General features: G+C 49.4%; 1 protein-coding gene across 1 annotated transcript; it reads left to right on the top strand.

Moving 5' to 3' along the window:
• The first annotated feature begins 930 nt into the window (after positions 1–930).
• On the top strand, positions 931–19,467 carry LOC147123872 (mannosyl-oligosaccharide glucosidase-like). Its single transcript, XM_085976446.1, has 5 exons — positions 931–1,097; positions 4,029–4,395; positions 12,094–12,314; positions 13,080–13,273; positions 16,298–19,467. The coding sequence occupies exons 2-5, from the start codon at positions 4,035–4,037 to the stop codon at positions 18,039–18,041; spliced, it is 2,520 nt and encodes an 839-aa protein (XP_085832572.1). The 5' UTR covers positions 931–1,097; positions 4,029–4,034; the 3' UTR covers positions 18,042–19,467.
• Positions 19,468–22,116: the final 2,649 nt, after the last annotated feature.

Genomic DNA, 22,116 nt, shown 5'->3' with positions numbered 1-22,116 from the left:
CCCCCCCCTCCCTCTTTCTCCTCCCCCCCCTCCCTCTTTCTCCTCCCCCCCCTCCCTCTTTCTCCTCCCCCCCCTCCCTCTTTCTCCTCCCCCCCCCTCCCTCTTTCTCCTCCCCCCCCCTCCCTCTTTCTCCTCCCCCCCCCTCCCTCTTTCTCCTCCCCCCCTCCCCCCTTTCTCCTCCCCCCCTCCCCCCTCCCCCCTTTCTCCTCCCCCCCTCCCCCTCCCCCCTTTCTCCTCCCCCCTCCCTCCTTTCTCCTCCCCCCTCCCTCCTTTCTCCTCCCCCCTCCCCCCTCCCTCCTTTCTCCTCCCCCCTCCCCCCTCCCTCCTTTCTCCTCCCCCCTCCCCCCTTTCTCCTCCCCCCTCCCTCCTTTCTCCTCCCCCCTCCCTCCTTTCTCCTCCCCCCTCCCTCCTCCCCCCTCCCTCCTTTCTCCTCCCCCCTCCCTCCTCCCCCCTCCCTCCTTCCCCCTCCCTCCTTTCTCCTCCCCCCTCCCTCCTCCCTCCTCCCTCCTTTCTCCTCCCCCCTCCCTCCTCCCTCCTTTCTCCTCCCTCCTCCCTCCTTTCTCCTCCCCCCTCCCTCCTCCCCCCTCCCTCCTCCCTCCTCCCTCCTTTCTCCTCCCCCCTCCCTCCTTTCTCCTCCCCCCTCCCTCCTTTCTCCTCCCCCCTCCCTCCTTTCTCCTCCCCCCTCCCTCCTTTCTCCTCCCCCCTCCCTCCTTTCTCCTCCCTCCTCCCTCCTTTCTCCTCCCTCCTTTCTCCTCCCCCCTTTCCTCTCCCCCCTTTCTCCTCCCCCCTTTCCTCTCCCCCCTTTCTCCTCCCTCCTTTCTCCTCCCCCCTCCTCCTCCCCCTTTCTCCTCCTCCCTCCCTCCTTTCTCCTCCTCCCTCCCTCCTTTCTCCTCCTCCTCCCTCCTCCTCCTCCGAGCGGCGCCTCTTGCTAACACTTGCACTCCTCGACAACTGTCTGCCACTTCCAGTGGTGTGATTGGCGGAGCTGCTGGAGATCGGGCTCCGCCCCTCGGCCTGAGGCACCGATCGAGCCGAGCAACGTGGCCCGGGCCTGTGGCTGGCAGTGAGCGGAGAGGCCCCGGGTGCCGGCCGGATCGGTGTGTAATGTCTCCTGGAGCGGGCTTTGGGTCAGGGGCCAGCATGAGCTGTCGTGTCTCCGCCTCCAGTCACTGCAGTCACGCTGTGTTCTGTCCTGTGTCCTGTGTATTCTGCTCTGGGCTGCACTTGATCTACTGAATGAGTTACTGACACAAAGTTATCCAGGATGTTACCTGGGCTGGAGCGTTTCAGCTATGAAGAGAGACTGGACAGGCTGGGGTTGTTTTCCTTGGAGCAGAGAAGGCTGAGGGGGGACCTGACTGAGGTGTACAAAATTATGAGGGGCATAGATAGGGTAGATAGAAAGGAACTTTTCCCCTTAGTACAGGGGTCAATAACCAGGGGGCATAGTTTCAAGGTAAGGGGCAGGAGGTTTAGAGGGGATTTGAGGAAGAACCTTTTCACCCAGAGGGTGGTTGGAATCTGGAACTCTCTGCCTGAAAGGGTGGTGGAGGCAGGAACCCTCACAACATTCAAGAAGCATTTAGATGAGCACTTGAAATGCCATAGCATACAAGGCTACGGACCAAGTGCTGGCAAATGGGATTAGATTAGACAGGGCTTGATGGCCGGCGCGGACGCGATGGGCCGAAGGGCCTCTTTCTGTGCTGTATAACTCTATGGGGGAGAAATTGGGTGAGTAGCGCCACCTGTTAGCGCCTAAAGAGGCAGTCAGTGGCTGTAGAGCCACTGGCTGCGTCTCCGGCGATATTCAGTAGGGGTGCTAATGGTGGCGTTAGGCATTTGCGCAGCGCCGCCACCGATGACGTCATCGGTGTGCGCAGCGCCCCGTTCGCGATATTTGGTAGCGAACGCCGCAGTTGCACCGCTCGCTACCCGCGCCCGGTTCACGGGGCCTTACTGTGCTGGCAGCGGCGCAAGTTAAGGTGGAGGTGCGGGGCGGCCGCTTTTTTGGCGGCCACCTACCAGCACCTCCGTCCCCGGCCTCCTAACCTCCCCCCCCCCCCCGCCGCAGCATTGCCGGCTGTTTCCCGAGAGCCCGGCACTTCTCCTTGGTGCCGGGCTCATTTGCCGGCACTCGCGATCGGGGATCGCGCTGTTGCAGGCCCCTCCCCCTTAACAGTGGGAGGAAGGCCTGCGATATTGCGCTGCGATAATCAGTTTCAGCGCCCTAAGAGGGACGCGGAGCGCCTCGAGCCTCGCCCCGTGTCCCTCGAGGGGCACTGAAACTGAATTTCTGGCGATCGGTATCACTCCGATCGCTGCGCTAAATCCTGCGCTCCGCCGACTTTTGCGCCACTTTGGCGCCCCAACCCAATTTCTAGGCCTATGACTCTATGATAGTGATAGACTTCAGGAAGACATAGACAGGCTGGTGAAATGGGCGGACATGTGGCAAATGAAATTTAACGCAGATAAAAGCAAAGTGATACATTTTGGTAGAAAGAATGAGGAGAGGAAATATAAACGAAAGGGTACAATCCTAAAGGGGGTGCATGAACAGAGAGACCTGGGGGTGTATGTGCACAAATTGTTCAAGGTGGCAGGGCAGGTTGAGAAAGCGGTTAAAAAAGCACTTGGATCCTGGGCTTCATGAATAGAGGCACAGGGCTAAAAATTCGGTGGCGCCGCGTTTGGGGCGCCAAGCTCGCCTGGGCGCCGGAATTTGCGCTCCGGCCAGAGCCGCTTGCGCCCTCCCGATATTCAGTGGGAGCGCCCCAAGAGGGACTCGGGGCGCTGCTCAAGGCTCCCCGCGTCCCGCTTGGGGCGCTCAAACTGAATATCGCCGCGCTACGTGCCACAGCGCCACATGCTGTGGCACGGCGCGCTGCTGTACTGCAGGCCTTCCTCCCCTTCTTAAGGGGGAGGGGCCTGCACCAGCGCGATCACCGATCGCGAGTGCCAGCAAAAGAGCCCGACACCGAGGAGAAGTGCCAGGCTTTTGGGACACAGCCGGCACTGCCCGGGGGGTGGATCAGGAGGCCGGGGAGGGCGGCGCGAGGAGGTGCTGGCAGGCGGCCACCGGAAAAAATGGCCGCCCCGCACCTCCACCTTAATTTGCGCCACTACCGCCACAGGTAGGCCCTGTGAACCAGTCGCGATTTGCGACCGGCGTTACAGAGGCGGGCGCGACCAAATATCGCGATCGGGGCGGGAGCGGGGCGCTGCGCACACCAATGACGTCATCGGTGGCGGCGCAGTGCTACAAGCTAACGCCGCCATTAGCGCCCCGCTAAATATCGCGGGAGGTGTGGCCAGTGGCGCTAAAGCCACTAAGTGCCCTCTCTGGGCGCTAACTGGTGGCGCAGCCCACTGAATTTCCAGGCCATAGAGTACAAAAGTGTGGAAATTATGATGAGCCTTTATAAAACACTGGTTCGGCCTCAACTGGAGTATTGTGTCCAATTCTGGGCACCGCACTTTAGGAAGGATGTGAAGGCCTTAGAGAGGGTGCAGAAAAGATTTACAAGAATGGTTCCAGGGATGAGGGACTTCAGTTACGTGGATAGACTGGAGAAGCTGGGGTTGTTCTCCTTGGAGCAGAGAAGATTGAGAGGAGATTTGATCGAGGTGTTCAAAATCATGAGGGGTCTGGACAGAGTAGACAGAGAGAAACTGTTCCCATTGGCGGAAGGGTCAAGAACCGGAGGCACAGATTTAAGATGATTGGCAGAAGAACCAAAGGCGACATAAGAAAAAAACATTTTTTACGCAGCGAGAGCTTAGAATGTGGAATACACTGCCTGAAAGGGTGGTGGAGGCAGACGCAGTCACGTTTTCAAAAAGGAATTGGATAAGTACCTGAAGGAAAAATATTTGCAGGGCTCCGGGGAAAGGGTGGGGGAGTGGGACTAGCTGAAGGGCTCTTGCAGAGAGCCGGCACGGGCTGGATGGGCCGAATGGCCTTCCGTGCTGTTACCATTCAATGATTCTATGTTTTGAAATACCTCCCGCTCTTCTCCCCACAGTGAAGCATGGCATGGCAGAGGTTGAAAAAGGAGAGGCTGATTGATCCCAAAGTGGATGGGAAAAATGGAAAGAGTGCTGGACCTCACAAGAAACCTCCAAATAAGGAAAAGAAGAAGAAGTCCAATTTGGGGAATATCTTCATCAACATAGCAATTGTACTGTGCATCGTGAGCTGTGTCTGGTTTTGCTATGCTATTTACATGAGGTCCTGGCTTGCTAACAGAATCATAACACCTCACCCCTCATTGCGGATACTGAACAGCAACAGTACTAGTCCTGCATTGTCCCCACAGAAATACTGGGGATCCTACCGACCTCAGGTTTACTTTGGAATGAAAACACGGAGTCAGAAATCAATTGTAACAGGTAAAGTCAATCGTGGTCTGACCTCGCGTACCGTGGCAAATTCCTGTTCATTCCCATGTTCCTATGGAAATGGCTACCCTCTCAAGTTCTTAATTTTGTTAAGAATGTAGTATGTCCTATTACTGTAATTTACAGTGCTGTTCTGCACTGAAATCTCAAACATAAGTTTTACAGATGATTATTGAAGTTTTACTCAGTACTCAAAAACAAATATTAAATAACTATTATTTAAGTTGGAAAAGTGTCACTTGTTCACAGAGCCTCAGCATGAATTGAGGCCATGCAGGCCATGTTTAACTAATCTCCTGGGATTTTTAAATCCACTACTGTATTGACTGACAGGGGCATAGAAACATAGAAGAAACAGAAGATAGGAGCAGGAGTAGGCCATTCGGCCCCTCGAGCCTGCTCCGCCATTCAATGAGATCATGGCTGATCATCCAAATTCAGTACCCTGTCCCTGCCTTCTCACCATATCCCTTGATCCCTTTAGCCTTAAGAAATATATTTAACTCCTTCTTGAATATATTTAATGAATTGGCCTCTGCTGCCCTCTGTGGTAGAGAATTCCACAGCATCACCACTCTCTGGGTGAAGAAATTCCTCCTCATTTCTGTCCTAAATGGCTTACCCCTTATCCTTAGACTGTGACCCCTGGTTCTGGACTCCCCCGCCATCGGGAACATCCTTCCTGCATCTAGTCTGTCCAGTCCTGTTACAATTTTATCTTGCAAAAATTTGTCTATCTCCACCTTAAATGTATTTAATGACCCAGCCTCCACAGCTCTCTGGGGCAGAGAATTCCACAGATTTATGACCCTCTGAGAGAAGAAATTCCTCCTCATCTCAGTTCTAAAAGGGCGACCCTTTATTCTAAAACTGCCCCCGAGTTCTAGATTCCCCGAGGGGAAACATCCTCTCTGCATCTACCCTGTCGAGCCCCCTCAGTATCTTATGTTTCGATAAGATCACCTCTCATTCTTCTAAACTCCAATGAGTATAGGCCCAACCTGCTCAACCTTTCCTCATAAGTCAACCCCCTCATCTCTGGAATTAACCGAGTGAATCGTCTCTGAACTGCCTCCAATGCAAGTATATCCTTCCTTAAATAAGGAGACCAAAACTGTACACAGTGCTCCAGGTGTGGTCTCACCAACACCCTGTACAGTTGTAGCAGGACTTCCCTGCTTTTATACTCCAAACCCTTTGCAACAAAGGCCAACATTCCATTTGCCTTTTTGATTACTTGCTGTACCTGCATGCTAACTTTTTGTGTTTCATGCACAAGGACCCCCAGGTCCCTCTGAACTGTAGCATTTTGTAATCTCTCTCCATTTAAATAATCATTTGCTTTTTTATTTTTCCTGCCAAAGTGGATAACCTCACACTTTCCCACATTATACTCCATCTGCCAAATGTTTGCCCACTCATTTAGCCTGTCTATATCCCTTTGCAGATTCTTTGTGTCCTCTGCACAACTTGCTTTCCCACCCATCTTTGTATCATCTGCAAACTTGGCTACATTATACTCGGTCCCTTCATCTAAGTCATTAATGTAGATTGTAAATAGTTGAGGCCCCAGCACCGATTCCTGTGGCGCCCCGCTAGTTACAGTTTGCCAACCGGATAATGACCCATTTATCCCGACTCTGTTTTCGGTTAGTTAGCCAATCCTCTCTCCATGCCAATATATTACCCCCAACCCCGTGAGCTCTTATCTTGTGCAGTAACTGTTTATGTGGCACCTTATCAAATGCCTTCTGGAAATCCAAATACACCACATCCACTGGTTCACCCTCGTCCACCCTGCTCGTTACATCCTCAAAGAACTCCAGCAATTTATTTAAACATAATTTCCCTTTCCTAAAACCATGCTGACTCTGCTTGACTGCAGTATGATTTTCCAAATGCCCTGCTATTGCTTCCTTAATTTTCCCAACGACAGATGTTAGTCTAACTGGTCTATAGTTTCCTGCTTTCTGTCTCCCTCCTTTCTTAAATAGGGGTGTTACATTCGCGGTTTTCCAATCCGCTGGGACCTCTCCAGAGTCCAAGGAATTTTGGTATATTGCAACCAATGCATCCACCATCTCTGCAGCCACTTCTTTTAAGACCCTGGGATGCAGGCCATCTGGTCCAGGGGACTTGTCGTCTTTTAGTCCCATTATTTTACCGAGTACTATTTCCTTAGTGATAGTGATTGTCTTTAGTTCCCCCCTCCCTGTGGCCCCTTGATTATCCATTATTGGGATGTTGTTAGCGTCTTCTACCGTGAAGACAGATACAAAATATTTGTTCAGAGTCTCTGCCATTTCCCTGTTCCCCATTATTCATTTCCCAGTCTCATCCTCTAAGGGACCAACATTTACTTTAGTTACTCTCTTCCTTTTTATATACCTGTAGAAGCTCTTACTATCTGTTTTAATGTTTTTTGCCAGTTTACTCTCATAATTCATCTCTCTATTATTGTTTTAGTCATCCTTTGCTGGTTTTAAAACATTTCCCAATCCTCTGGTCTCCCACCAATCTTGGAAACATTGTATGCCTTCGTTTTCAATTTGATACCATCCTTTACTTCCTTAGTTAGCCACAGATGGTGCTCCCTTCTCTTAAAATCTTTCTTTCTCACTGGAATATATTTTTGTTGAGAGTTATAAAATATCTCCTTAAATGTCCGCCATTGCATTTCAACTGTCTTACCCTTTAATTTATTAAATTAGTACATCCAAGGGTCTTATTTTTAACATATATCAATTTGGAACAGTGATATTGGCCATCTCCCAAGTTTTTACATCTGTTCTCGGGATGTGGATGACACAGACAAAGCTGCATTTATTGCCCTTCATTGTCCTGAGAAGATGCTGGGCCTTCTCATCATTCCTTAGCAGACTCTACTGCCCTTAGTTTGGCATCCTCGAGAAACATAACCAACTTTCATTGTGTTTCTGAAACCAACCTCATTGATTTTTTTTTCAGGAAGTTGGAGCTGGAAAGCTGTATCATATACGATACCATAGTTTACAGGTAGGACAGTGGAGACCCGTTTCCTGCACCTCCTGTGCCACGTGGGAACTCCAAGACACTTTGTGTCCTCGATAACCACGTGGGCAAGAAGAGACTCTGCTTGCTCGAGCTCAGGGTTTTTGAACTTGAGCAGCTGGAGTCTCTACAGGGCATACGGGAGGCTGAAAGTTTCCTGGAGCACACATTCCAGGAGGTGGTCCCCCACAACTACATAGAGTTCAGGAGGATAGTAAATGGGTGGCCAGCCGACACAGTAGAAAGAAGCAGGCAGTTCAGGAATCCTCCGGGAGGGTGGCACTCACTAACCAGTTCTCAGTGCTGAATACCAGTGAGGGTGATGACACCTTGGGGTAGTGTAGTCTGAGCACATCCACAACACCCTTCTTCTTAGGCAGTCCCTCGGAACCGAGGATGATGCTTCCACATTGAAAATGAGCTCACAGGTGACTGATGAGTCCAATGCGGGACCTACAGTCTCTGTCACAGGTGGGGCAGACGGTGGTTGAAGGGGCGGGTGGGTGGGGTGCTTGGGTTGACGTGCGCTGCCTGCGCTTGGCTTCCGCTTGCTCCCGGCGAAGAGACTCGAGGTGTTCGGCACCTTCCCGGATGCTTCTCCTCCACTTTGTGCGGTCTTGGGCCAGGGATTCCCAGGTGTCGGTGGGGATGTTACACTTTTTCAAGGAGGCTTTGAGGGTGTCCTTGAAGCGTTTCCTCTGCCCACCTGGGGCTCTCTTGCCGTGCCGGAGCTCCGAGTAGAGCGCTTGTTTTGGGAGCCTTCACCGAAGCATACGAGAGCATGGGCCTTACACTAAACATCCGTAAGACAAAGGTCCTCTACCAACCTGCCCCCGCCACACAGTGCTGCCCCCCGATTATCAAAATCCACGACAAGGCCTTGGACAACGTGGACCACAACACCTTGGGGCAAATGACTGCACAGGGAGGCACAGCAAAGTGTAGAAATGCAGTGGTCATTGGTGACTCGATAGTCAGGGGGACAAATAAGCATTTCTGCAACCGCCGACTTGAGTCCCACATGGTGTGTTGCACTGGTGCCAGAGTAAAGGACATCACTGAGAGCTTGCAGAACATTCTGCGGGGGAAAGGTGAACAGTCAGAAGTCGTGGTCCATGTTGGAAACAATGACGGGAAAGAAGAGGCTTGAGGTTCTACAGACAGTTTCAGGAGCTAGTGAGCAAACTAAAGAGGAGGACCTCAAAGGTGGTAATCTCTGGATAACTCCCACTGCTAGTGAGTATAGGAACAGCAAGTTAAAGCAGGTTAATGTGTGACTGGAGAAATGGGACAGGAAGGAGGGCTTCAGATTCCTGGGGCATTGGGACCAGTTCTGGGGCAGGAGGGACCTGTACAAGGTGGAGGGGTTGCACCTGAACAGGGCAGGGGCCCATGTCCTTGCAGGACGGTTAACCAGTGCTGTGGGGAAGGGTTTAAACTAATTTGGCAGGGGGATGGGCAGCAGGATAAAGCATTAGAGGAGAAACACGGTGCACAGAGGACAGGAAGAGGGAAACAGCACTAGAATGAAGAGTAGTTCAGAGACAGGAGGGTCAGACGGGGGGAAATGCAAGGCAGACTAAGATGGGTTTGGAGTGCGTGTGCGTGAATGCACGGAGCGTGGTAAATAAGATTGTTGAGCTGCAGGCACAAGTTGCCACATGGGATTATGATATAGTAGCAATAACAGAGACCTGGCTCAAGCAAGGGGAGGATTGAGAACTTAATATTCCTGGCTGCAAGATACTCAGGAAAGATAGGGAAGGAAAAAAGGAGGGGAGTGGCAGTATTTATCAAATAAAGTGTTAGAGCTCTTAATACTTATGTTCTTATAACTGAAGGCCCCCATTATCACTACTCTATTGTTTGTATGCTTTTCTGAAATTTGCTAGCAACTTTGCTTTTCTATCTCCTTCCCATATACACCCAGCAGCGGAATAGTTCCTCCTCTTCCTAACTCTAACCATCAGAGCAATGAGGAGAGACAATATAAACTAAATGGTCCAGTTCTAAAGGGGGTGCAGGAACAGAGACCTGGGGGTTTACATACACAAATCTTTGAAAGTGACCGGACAAGTTGATGCTGTTTTAAAAAAAAAAAAAGAGCATATGGGATCCTGGACTTTATAAATAGTGGCATTGAGTACAAAAGCAAGGAAGTTCTGGTAAATCTTTATAAATCACTGGCTAGAGTATTGTGTCTGATTCTGGGCACCGCACATTAAGAAGCATGTCCAGGCCTTTGAGAGGGTGCAGAGGAGATTTACTGGAATGGTTCCAGGGATGAGGGACTTCAATTACGTGGAGAAGCTGGGGTTGTTCTCCTTGGAGCAGAGAAGGTCAAGGGGAGATTTAATAGAGGCGTTCAAAATCATGAACAGTTTTGATAGACTTAATAAGGAGAGACTGTGTCCACTGGCAGGAGGGTCGGTAACCAGAGGACACAGTTTTAAGATCATTAACAAAAGAACCAGGGAGAGAAGAGGAGAATTTTTTTACGCAGCGAGTTGTTATGATTTATTAATGCGCTGCCTGAAAGGGCGGTGGAAGCAGATTCAATAATAACTTTCAAAAGGGAATTGGAGAAACACTTGAAGGGAAAAATTGCAGGGCTCTGGGGAAAGGGCAGGGGAGTGGGACTAATTTGACCGCTCTTTCAAGCACGATGGGCTCCTGTGCTATATGATTTTATGACTGTTGATCAGAAACCATAGCCAACCCTAACCCCAGGCCACTCCACTCAATGTATCTCCCAAACATAGAGTCATCACGGCACAGAAGGAGGCCATTCAGCCCATCGAGTCGGTGCCGGCTCTCTGTAGAGCAATCCAGTCAGTCCCATTCCTCCGCTCTATCCCCGTAGCCCTGCAGGTTTATTTCCCTCAAGTGCCTATCCAGTCTCCCCTGGAAAACACTGAGTGTCTCCACTTCCACCACTTCCGTCGGCAGCGAGTTCCAGGTCCTCACCACTCGCTGTGTAAAAAAGTTTCCTCACATCCCCCCTGTATCTCTTGCCCAAAACCTTAAATCTGTGTCCCCTAGTCCTTGTACCATCAACTAGTGGGAACAGCCTTTCCCCGTCATATTCTTGTACACCTCGATCAAATCACCCCTCAACCTCCTTTGCTCTAATGAAAACAAATCCAGTTTCTCCAATCCATCCTTGTAACTAAGATCCCCCCATCCCCGGAACCATTCTGGTAAATCTCCTCTGCACCCTCTCAAGGGCCTTCACATCCTTCCTAAAGTGTGGTGACCAGAACTGTGTGGTGATCATTCCTCCAATTGGCACCTGCCGCTTTCTTTTTTTTCAGCCAATTCCTTGTCTGTCAGCTTGGCTGAGTTGCCTTCACTCTTGCTTCTGAGTCAGAAGGTAGAGGCTTCAAACTCCATTCAGGATTTGAGAATGTAATCTTAGCCGACACGGGGTAGTACTGAGGGAGAGCTGCCTTGTTCCACATGCTTCTTTCTGATGTGACATTAAATTGAGACCCTGTTCAGGTAGCTGTAAACGATCTTGTGCCACTATTGGAAGAAGAGTGGGAAGTTCTCCTGGTGTCCTGCCCAAAATTCCTTCTTTGACCAACATTACAATAACGTTCAGCTCATTTTTCCAATATGGGAGATAAGATAAGAGTATATATAAATTATATGAAAGTATATTTATACACTCAGGGATATATCTGTTTATACACTGTATGGATAGATCTGTATTTTTGTGAACAAACATGAATGTCTTCCGATGCTTTGGCAACATAAGATGTAACTTGTCATGCCAATAAAGCGATTTGAATTGAATTGAATTGAATTGAATCGAGTGCAAGTTGGCTGCCGCACTGCTTTGAAAAGTAATTTAGTCTGCAGCACTTCGGGATAGCCTGAGCCTACGAGAAAGTGTTATATGAATGTAAATTCTTTCTTGATGTACCTTCAAGTTTTACCTCGGAAGCCGATTGCCGTAAGCTTATATAACAGCCTTCCGTATGGACCATTGTTTGGAGTCTGGGTTTAGAATATCGCACAGCTTTGTGATGTCTACTTGAGTTGCCACTTTCTCACAAACCATTAATGAGGTTGGTTAAAGAGGAACTGCCACTTCTGAAACCACATTGGCTGCCACTCACTAGGTTATGTTTGTGTAGATACACCTCAAGTTTCTTCTTAATGATGATTCCATTATGCTACCAGTTACTGATTTGAGATTCTCACAGTTTTGGATTTTTAACTCATTAGTTTTGCAAGTTTAGCATCACTGATCACTGCTGGTCCCTTATGATCTGGATTGCACCTTTTTCTGCCAATATCTAGATAAATAACATAACCCGAAGATTGTAACAGCAAACCCTTACTCCATACACTGGCTACGAGCACATGTCACATGCTATAACGTGACCTCTCCCCTCATTACAGACAGCAGATTATATAAACTCTTTAACAAATTGAGACATGGAACCAAAAGTGCTTTATTTAAATGGATTATTGCTTGGAGGCTTGGTTACATTTTGGTATTTTCTGTCCGAATTTGGTCAAAGATGCTTTATTTTGAATCACTGTTTTCTGGCTAGTGTACATTGCTCAGTTTCACATGTTCAGTTTTATTGCAGCATGTTCCAGCCACTGATCAGTAGTTGATCTTATTTGAATGTATTTTAAATTTAGGGTTGATGTGGCTACAGCAGTTCAAAGCGGAGGTGAATCTGCGACATACATGTGAGCAGGGTGATCAGCTGGCCAGCTATGGCTGGCTAATGCACGATGGGATAAACTTCGGCGTGCAGGAAGTAAAAGATAACGATTTCACATTAACAACCAAGTTTGTGAAACGTGTTGGTGGGCAGCATGGAGGAGATTGGACATGGAGAATTACTGCCAAACCACAGGTATGTCCACATATAGAAAAAAAAATGGATCTGTTTTTATTAGTCATATGATAATCAATCAGCAGGGACAGGGTACTGAATTTGGATGATCAGCCATGATCGCATTGAATGGCGGCGCAGGCTCGAGGGGCCGAATGGCCTACTCCTGCTCCTATCTTCTATGTTTCTATGTAAACCTGTGTTGGGGTGAACAATTTATATATCCGATATTATGAACCCACTTGATAATTCTGAGAGCTTCTTTTATGTCATCTTGAAGCAGCCTCTTTTCCAGTAAGAATAACCCAACTTCAGTAACCTCGTGTGAGATTCCCAAGGTCTTTTGTTGTCTAAACGGCACCATTTTAAGGGCAGCAGTTCCTTGCTTTGTTGAGGCGGCCACCACTACACACACTATTCCACATGGGATTTTTTGCCAAATGATAAATTCTCTTTTTTTTTAAATAAAAACATGTTTAAATTAAATAATAGTATCAGCCAGAAACTTCAACACTCCCCCAGACCCTGCTGGTGGTGGATGATTGGGTTGACTTTAATTTTAAAACAAAAAAAGAGAATGAAAGGCACACACTGTTTACCCATCTGATCCAGAACAGTGTGTCATAGCTGCCTCGTATTTTGTAAATTGATTAGCCTGTGTTAATTACATGACTGGTACCACATGGTTAACATGGACCAAACAGCAAGCAGGCAGAGCCCTACAATCTTCGATGGACAGTGAGGTGTTGATGTGATTTTCATAGGTAACCTGGTCTTCTGTTGTAGAGTTCTGCCCCAGAGAACCCGGTGATATCGCTGTTATTTTATGTCGCTAGTGATGGACATGGAGTACTGCAGCCACACATTGAGGAGAAAAGGAGGCTAGTGGCAGTGTCAGGTTCTTCAGAGGAACTGGGCAAATTCACAATCACCTTCCCAGCACCAACTGCCCTAAAATCCAGCAACCTTAAATATGCCAGGTGAGATTGTCTCTCTAGCAATTAAACTGTGGATATTTCTTTTTGAAAACATGTTGGAGGTCCACACTTATTTACAGAGCTATTATACATATAGGTGCACATTCACATATATGCAGTAGATGTAATTTATCTAGATTTTCAAAAGGCCTTCGATAAGGTACCCCATAAGAGACTGATGGACAAGGTCAGAGAATGCAGAGTCAGGGGACAAGTAGCAGAATGGATTGCTGGCTGGCTTCAGGACAGAAAGCAGAGAGTGGGGGTAAAGGGTCGCTGTTCACAGTGGCAGAAGGTGGGTAGTGGTGTTCCACAAGGATCAGTGCTGGGACCACTGCTGTTCACAATTTATATCAACGATTTAGACTTTGGAATCAAAAACACAATTTCTAAATTTGCGGATGACACTAAATTGGGGGAATAGTCAATACTGAGGAGGACTGCAACAAATTACAGGAGGACATTAATAAACTTGCAGAATGGGCAAATAATTGGCAAATGAAGTTCAACACAGATAAATGGGAGGTATTACATTTTGGTAGGGAGAATAGGGAGGTCACTTATCACTTGGAGGGTGCGAGTCTAGGTGGGGTAGAGGAACAAAGGGATCTCGGAGTACAAATACACAAATCACTAAAAGTTACAACACAGGTTAACAAGGCCATAAAAAAAAGCTAACCAGGCACTAGGGTTTATTTCTAGAGGGATAGAATTGAAAAGTAGGGAAGTTATGCTAAACCTGTATCGAACCTTGGTTAGACCACACTTGGAGCACTGCGTACAGTTCTGGTCGCCATATTATAAAAAGGATATAGAGGCACTGGAGAGGGTGCAGAGAAGATTTACAAGGATGATACCAGACATATCAGGAAAGGATGAACAGGCTGGGTCTCTTTTCTCTTGATAAAAGAAGGCTGAGGGGTGACCTAATAGAGGTCTTTAAAATTATAAAAGGTTTTGATGGAGTGGATACAGAGAGAATGTTTCCACTTGTGGGGAAGAGCATAACTAGAGACCATCAATATAAGATAGTCACCAAGAAATCCAACAGGGAATTCAGAAGAAACTTCTTTACCCAGAGAGTGGTGAGAATGTGGAACTCGCTACCACAGGGAGGGGTTGAAGCGAATAGTATCGATGTGTTTAAGGGGAGGCTGGACAAGGATATGAGGGAGAAGGGAATAGAGGGTTACGCTGATAGAGTTAGATGAGGAAAGACGGGAGGAGGTTCGAGTGGAGCATAAACACTGGCATGGACTGGTTGGGCCGAATGGCCTGTTTCTGTGCCGTATATCCGATGTAATATATTTCTGGCACTATTATACATATAGATGTACATTCACAATTATCTATGGCTACATTCAGATTCTAACAGTGAACAATTCCAGATATAGTTAATGGAATCATTGCATATACTGACTGCACGGTGTCTGCAAACGCAGTGTATTGCCACATCAGGCTGCTTGAACAAAGAAGAGTTAATGTTGAGAGACTGAGCTTGTTGGACTCTGGACTCTGGGGGTTCTTTAGCCTTGTGGTGTTGGGGAGAGACCCGGCATATTGGTGGTCAGAAATCCTTTAACTCTATGAGGGAGTTGTACTGAGGGAATCCTACTGATGATTGCGGAGAAATTGTTCATACTGAATATCCCCAACTTATTTCCCTTCAGCTTTGGAGTGATAGCTCTAGGGAAAACATCAAGTCTGAGCCCAGGTTTTTGGGAGAGACTGGGGCCTTCAAGTAAATATATAGGCCCAGAAATTCGGGTTGGGGGCTTCCCGCGGGTGCAAGCCCCCGATCTGCACTTGCCTTGCGCACCGGCCGTTGAGCTGTGGGCCCGCGTGGAATTCCGATCCGGGGTCTCCTCCCGCTGCCGGCGCGCAGTGTTTGCGTATCCCAGGGGCGCAGTTAGTTCGATGCATCCCCTGGGAGCACGTGGGCCTTGGGGAGCCAATCGGAGCAGGGAATGCTCCATTCATAAGATTGACAGGAAGAGCTGTCAAAACTTATAAATACTACGGCCCCAAATCAGCACTAAATCTTCAAATACATTTTTTTTTTTAAATCACGTTTTTTAAATAAACTATAAATTACATGAAATAACTATTTTAAACAATTTAAATTTTTGAAAAAAATAATTTTATTTTCTAACGGGGCTAAAAATAAACTTACCTTGCTTTAAAGTATTTAAAAATAATAAACCTGTGGAAAAAATGTATTAATTTTAATTAATTCACCACTTACCTTGTAAAAAGCAGACCTTACGCCTGCTTTTTAAATGTGTAAATTCTGGAGACTTACCCTGCTGGGAAAACCTGCAAAAACAAAACCGAAGTTCGATGCGTACGCGCAGCCTCTCCAGCGCACGCGTTCCACCTCTGAACCCCTTCGTTCAGGGGAACGTAAGTGCCGGTTTCCCGCGCATGCGCAGTGCGTGCAGGAATCCGGCACTTCCATTGGGCCTACGGGTGAGTACCCCGTGCGTACTCACTCGTGGAGACCCGAATTTCTGGGCCATAAATTTTTATGAGTTACATGTGAGCCAGGATTGTTACAGAATTGTGATTTTTTTTTTTTTTAGTTTCAGCTATTCAAAAATGAGATTTCAGACTGTAGCAGACAAGAAGCATGTGCTATTGTACCATTTTAAATAGTTAATTTTGGAGGTCCTTTTCCCACTAGTTTTCCCTGTTGATAAGAGTGCAGCCCATGAAAGCACAAAGGGGAAAATCTGGTGGAAAAATACGTGCAGCAGCCATGCAACAATTCTACCTCCTATGAGGAGCTGTGTGACCTTTCATCAGAATCTCCTCCTCACTTCCCTGTGTTGTTGAGATGGGGAGCTCAGTGAAGCAGGCATATCGAAGATGCTTTTCATCACTACTGGTGCCAAACCATGCCATACCTGCAGTAAAACTGGCTGATCGAGAATGCTGCAGAACACTCCCTGTTTCAGCTTTGAACACTTGAGTTTATTTGTTGCTCCTTCTCACCTCCTGTTTTCTTTTTTCTGTCATTTTTAACAGTTACAACTATCTAAAGGCACCCTGTCCAAGTTTGGAGATGATGACAGACATTGTGAAGAACAGCTTGAATGGCCGTTTTGTGTACAGCTCCGTGTCTGCTGCCAGGCGGAACTACATCGGCGTGGACACCTACAGGCCACCCCCAGAACATGGTGGTGACACCCAGCAAAACAACTTCTTGGTTCACCAAGTAACTGTGCAGGTTCCCTTTGAGGTTGAAGTCTTGTTTGAGTCTGAAAGTTTCACAGATCGATCCAATCATTTTGCTGGGGAGGTCTTCACAAATGAGCTGGAGAGGTGGAAACAATCATTTGATGAAAAATTTGATACCATTTTCCAATTGCCAGATAAGGGCTTTCCCCCTCAACAAATTAAATTTGCTAAAGCTGTTTTCAGTAATACAGTTGGTGGGATGGGGTATTTCTACGGTCAGTCATATGTTCAGTCCAAATACAATGAGTACCCATTGCCTTACCTGGAGGGCCCACTGTACACTGCAGTTCCATCTCGTTCATTCTTTCCCCGAGGATTCCTCTGGGATGAAGGGTTCCATCAACTTCTGATCAGTAAATGGGATCCATCTATTAGTAAAGAGGTGATTGGACACTGGTTAGATATGATGAATGTCGAAGGTTGGATACCCAGAGAGCAGATTCTGGACAATGAGGCACGCAGTAAAGTGCCAGCAGAGTTTATCGTACAGAGAAATGAAAATGCCAATCCTCCTACACTCTTCCTGACATTACAAAAACTGATCGAAGATTTAAATGGGCGAGTGACTGCAGAAGACAAGACTTACCTGAAGAGACTCTTTCCACGTTTGAAAACTTGGTACGATTGGTACAATTCAACCCAAGTTGGGTCCCTACCATCAACCTATCGTTGGAGGGGTCGCGACACTGACACCAACCTGTTCCTCAATCCAAAAACTCTGACCTCTGGGCTTGATGATTACCCACGAGCATCACACCCTTCTGAGGATGAACGACATGTGGACCTTCGCTGCTGGATGACATTAGCATCGAAGATTATGACAGATATTGCACAAATCCTTGGAGTACCACATCAAGACTATCAGAACATGTACAAAAAGCTGAGTGACAACCCTTTGCTTCAAGAACTGCACTGGTCTGAGGATCTGAAGGCATTCAGTGATTATGGGAATCATACTCAATCCATCATTCTAGAGCGAGAGAAGATCTATGTGCCACCTGGTCAGCCTCGACAGCATGTCCAACCGGCCAGGCTTATCCGTTCTGTTCGGAAACAACCAAAGCCTCAGTATGTGAATGCTTTTGGCTATGTGAGCCTGTTCCCATTCCTGCTTCAAATTCTGCAACCTGATTCCCCAAACCTTCAACATATCTTAAAGGATATGAGGGATGAGGAGAAACTCTGGACCCCTTACGGCCTACGCTCACTTTCAAAATCCAGCCCCCTCTACTTGAAACGCAACACTGAATATGACCCACCTTACTGGCGTGGCCCCATTTGGATTAACATGAACTACCTTGTAGTTCGGGCACTGCATTATTATTCCACTCAAAGCGGACCATATCGAGAAATGGCAGCAACACTATACCAGGAGCTGAGGACTAACCTCATATCAAATATGTACAAGCAGTTTGTACAGACCGGGTACTTGTGGGAGCAATATAACGATAGTACTGGCAGAGGGCAGGGTAGTCACCCCTTTACTGGTTGGTCTTCCCTGATAGTTCTAATAATGGCAGAGCAATATTAATGCTCTCACCGGTGTCATCCCATATAATGGTTTAGGGCTGTGCCTAGGGATTATTTTGTGATTGAATATTTCATTATTTCAATGACTGAATCTTGCAATACATGAAATAGTTTTGGTTAAACTTCCCTGCATGTTAATGGGAGAAAAATTCAACATCGTTGCGCATGTTTTATGGGCGTAAAACAGGCACATTGATGACAGATTTAGCAGTGCAACAGCTTGAGCCCAATCTGCACGTGTGCTCGGCGACTGCTAAATTAACAGGGCCTTTATAAGGTGGCCTTGGTGGCTGCCTAAAACAGGGATTGAATATGTTAATGAAGGGCCTAATGCTTGTTTAAGGTCCCATTGGAGAAATTGGTAAGCACTCAGCAGAGCAGGCACGGGCCGTGCTGGCAACAAACGGGTACGCTTCTCTAAAAACATTTACTTCAATGTAGAGCCAGGAGGAGTGGTCCACACAGCTCACAGCACTACTGAGAGCCCCTGTCAACCCACGATCCCCCTCCCCCGGGATTACTGAGAGCCCCTGTCAACCCACGATCGCCCCCTACCCCTCCCCCGGGCTTACTGAGAGCCCCTGTCAGCCCACGATCCCCCTCCCCCGGACTTACTGAGAGCCCCTGTCAGCCCACGATCCCCCTCCCCGGACTTACTGAGAGCCCCTGTCAGCCCACGATCGCCCCCTACCCCTCCCCCGGGCTTACTGAGAGCCCCTGTCAGCCCACGATCGCCCCCTACCCCTCCCCCGGGCTTACTGAGAGCCCCTGTCAGCCCACGATCCCCCTCCCCCGGACTTACTGAGAGCCCCTGTCAGCCCACGATCCCCCCCTACCCCTCCCCCGGACTTACTGAGAGCCCCTGTCAGCCCACGATCCCCCTCCCCCGGACTTACTGAGAGCCCCTGTCAGCCCACGATCGCCCCCTACCCCTCCCCCGGGCTTACTGAGAGCCCCTGTCAGCCCACGATCGCCCCCTACCCCTCCCCCGGGCTTACTGAGAGCCCCTGTCAGCCCACGATCCCCCTCCCCCGGACTTACTGAGAGCCCCTGTCAGCCCACGATCCCCCTCCCCCGGACTTACTGAGAGTCCCTGTCAGCCCACGATCCCCCTCCCCCGGGCTTACTGAGAGCCCCTGTCGGCCCACGATCCCCCTCCCCCGGACTTACTGAGAGTCCCTGTCAGCCCACGATCCCCCTCCCCCGGGCTTACTGAGAGCCCCTGTCGGCCCACGATCCCCCTCCCCCGGACTTACTGAGAGCCCCTGTCAGCCCACGATCCCCCTCCCCCGGACTTACTGAGAGTCCCTGTCAACCCACGATCGCCCTCCCCCGGGCTTACTGAGAGCCCCTGTCGGCCCACAATCGCCCCCCCCCGCCCCTCCCCCGGGCTTACTGAGAGCCCCTGTCGGCCCACAATCGCCCCCCCCCCCCCGCCCCTCCCCCGGGCTTACTGAGAGCCCCTGTCGGCCCACGATCCCCCTCCCCCGGACTTACTGAGAGCCCCTGTCAACCCACGATCCCCCCCTACCCCTCCCCCGGACTTACTGAGAGCCCCTGTCGGCCCACAATCGCCCCCCCCCGCCCCTCCCCCGGGCTTACTGAGAGCCCCTGTCGGCCCACAATCGCCCCCCCCCCCGCCCCTCCCCCGGGCTTACTGAGAGCCCCTGTCGGCCCACGATCCCCCTCCCCCGGACTTACTGAGAGCCCCTGTCGGCCCATGATCCCCCCCTCCCCTCCCCCGGGCTTACTGAGAGCCCCTGTCGGCCCACGATCGCCCCCTACCCCTCCCCCGGGCTTACTGAGAGCCCCTGTCGGCCCACGATCCCCCCCTACCCTCCCCCGGGCTTACTGAGAGCCCCTGTCGGCCCACGATCGCCCCCTACCCCTCCCCCGGGCTTACTGAGAGCCCCTGTCGGCCCACGATCCCCCTCCCCCGGACTTACTGAGAGCCCCTGTCGGCCCACGATCGCCCCCTACCCCTCCCCCGGGCTTACTGAGAGCCCCTGTCGGCCCACGATCGCCCCCTACCCCTCCCCCGGGCTTACTGAGAGCCCCTGTCAACCCACGATCCCCCTCCCCTGGACTTACTGAGAGCCCCTGTCGGCCCACGATCGCCTCCCCCGGGCTTACTGAGAGCCCCTGTCGGCCTACGATCCCCCCCTACCCTCCCCCGGGCTTACTGAGAGCCCCTGTCAACCCACGATCCCCCTCCCCCGGGCTTACTGAGAGCCCCTGTCAACCCACGATCCCCCTCCCCTGGACTTACTGAGAGCCCCTGTCGGCCCACGATCGCCCCCCCCGCCCCTCCCCCGGGCTTACTGAGAGCCCCTGTCGGCCCACAATCGCCCCCCCCCGCCCCTCCCCCGGATTTACTGAGAGCCCCTGTCGGCCCACGATCCCCCTCCCCTGGACTTACTGAGAGCCCCTGTCGGCCCACAATCGCCCCCTCCCCTCCCCCGGGCTTACTGAGAGCCCCTGTCAACCCACAATGGTACCCGCCCCCCCCCTTGCAGGAGTTACCTGAGTGCCTCGCTCTCAGTTGGGATTGTAAAAGTAAATCCCAACTTAATTTATAATTAATGGATTTCTTATTAAAGTTGGAGTTTAGAGGTTTAATATCCTGGCTCCCTTTACTTCACTGATGAGTGTCTTTCCCACTTTTCAGTGAATGTGTTCAACTCCTCACATACCCAAAGGAGACAGATTGCTGTTTGATGTATTTGAAAGTGTAGATGAAGGACTCAGTGTTAGGTTTAATGGGGGTCTGTTAATTCTGCCACTATTGTAATCCTCTGTTAACAGACTAAAGGTCGCTAATGTTTCTTTGATACCAGAATCTGAACGGCTGGACCAACATGTACCACAATAACTGGTTTTATAGGAAGACTTGTTAATTTTGAGTTTGGAATCTGTCCTCTTTAATTAATGGCACAGCCCTTTCATAGGTTTATATTCAATCCCTCCAGCGCCCCATGGTCCCACGTGTATGTTTGCAGTGCTGAATTTCTCATTTTGTGTGACATTTTGTAAATAAATTGATGTCAAGTGGAAGAAATCAGGTAGTGGCAACTTCAAAACAAGTGGTCAAGAACACAAGATATCTACCTACATCACAAAGCTATCTGTAGGATATGTAGAGGATACACTGCACGTAAACTAAACAATATTGGGCAAGCTCTGGTGACCTCAGACAAAGTTTCATTTTTCTAAAACTGACCATTCCTATTGTGTATTCCTTATACAGGAAACGTTGTGCTATCCGGCACCGACGGGACCGCGCTGCTGCCGTTCCCTCAAAACTGCCGGACTCTCCAGAGTTAATGTTGAAACATACGGAGATTCTTATCTCCGTAAGAATCAACAAACCCTGTTGCTTAGCAACAGCCTCTAAACAGTCGGCTAGCGTCTCTAGCTGAAGCTGTTGCTTAGCTACAGACCTTGCAGAGCTTGACTGTTCAAAAAAAGCAAAGAAAAGAAACGAAAGGAATAAAAAACGGCTCCTGATTTTTGCCGGTGGCTCGAGCTTGCCGGACGGTTCGCCTCCGGATAACACAAAGTTTCCTGTAGAATGTGTATGCGTTATAAAAGCACTCTGAAAATTACACAAAATTCATTTGCTTCTGGAGTGTAACTGCTGTAAGGAACAAAGGAACAGGAGGAGGCCAATCAGCCCCTCGAGCCTGTTCCGTCATTGACTTCGATCATGTCTGATCTGTACCTCCACTCCATCTACCCGCCTTTGATACATGGCCCTTGATACCCTTACCAACAAAAATCTATCGATCTCCGTCTTTAAAGCTCCAGTTTACTCCCAGCATCCACAGCTTTTTATAGAACCATAGTACAGTCCAGAAGGAGGCCATTCGGCCCATCGAGTCTGCGCCGGCTCTTTCGAAGAGCGATCCAGTCAGTCCCACTCCCCCGCTCTTTCCCCAGATCCCTGCAATTTTTTCTCCTTTGAGTATTTATCCAATTCCCTTTTGAAGGCGACTATTGACTCTGGATCCACCGCCCTATCAGGCAGCGCATTCCAAATCCTAACCACTCGTCGCAGAAAAAAGTTTTTCCTCGTG

This window comes from Somniosus microcephalus, chromosome 2, assembly GCF_052327205.1.
Source record: "Somniosus microcephalus isolate GS21.2 chromosome 2, FLI_Smic_1.0, whole genome shotgun sequence".
Classification (NCBI taxonomy): Eukaryota; Metazoa; Chordata; class Chondrichthyes; order Squaliformes; family Somniosidae; genus Somniosus; species Somniosus microcephalus.
The sequence above is the reverse complement of the archived record's forward strand: the minus strand, read 5'-3'. Positions and strand labels throughout refer to the sequence as shown.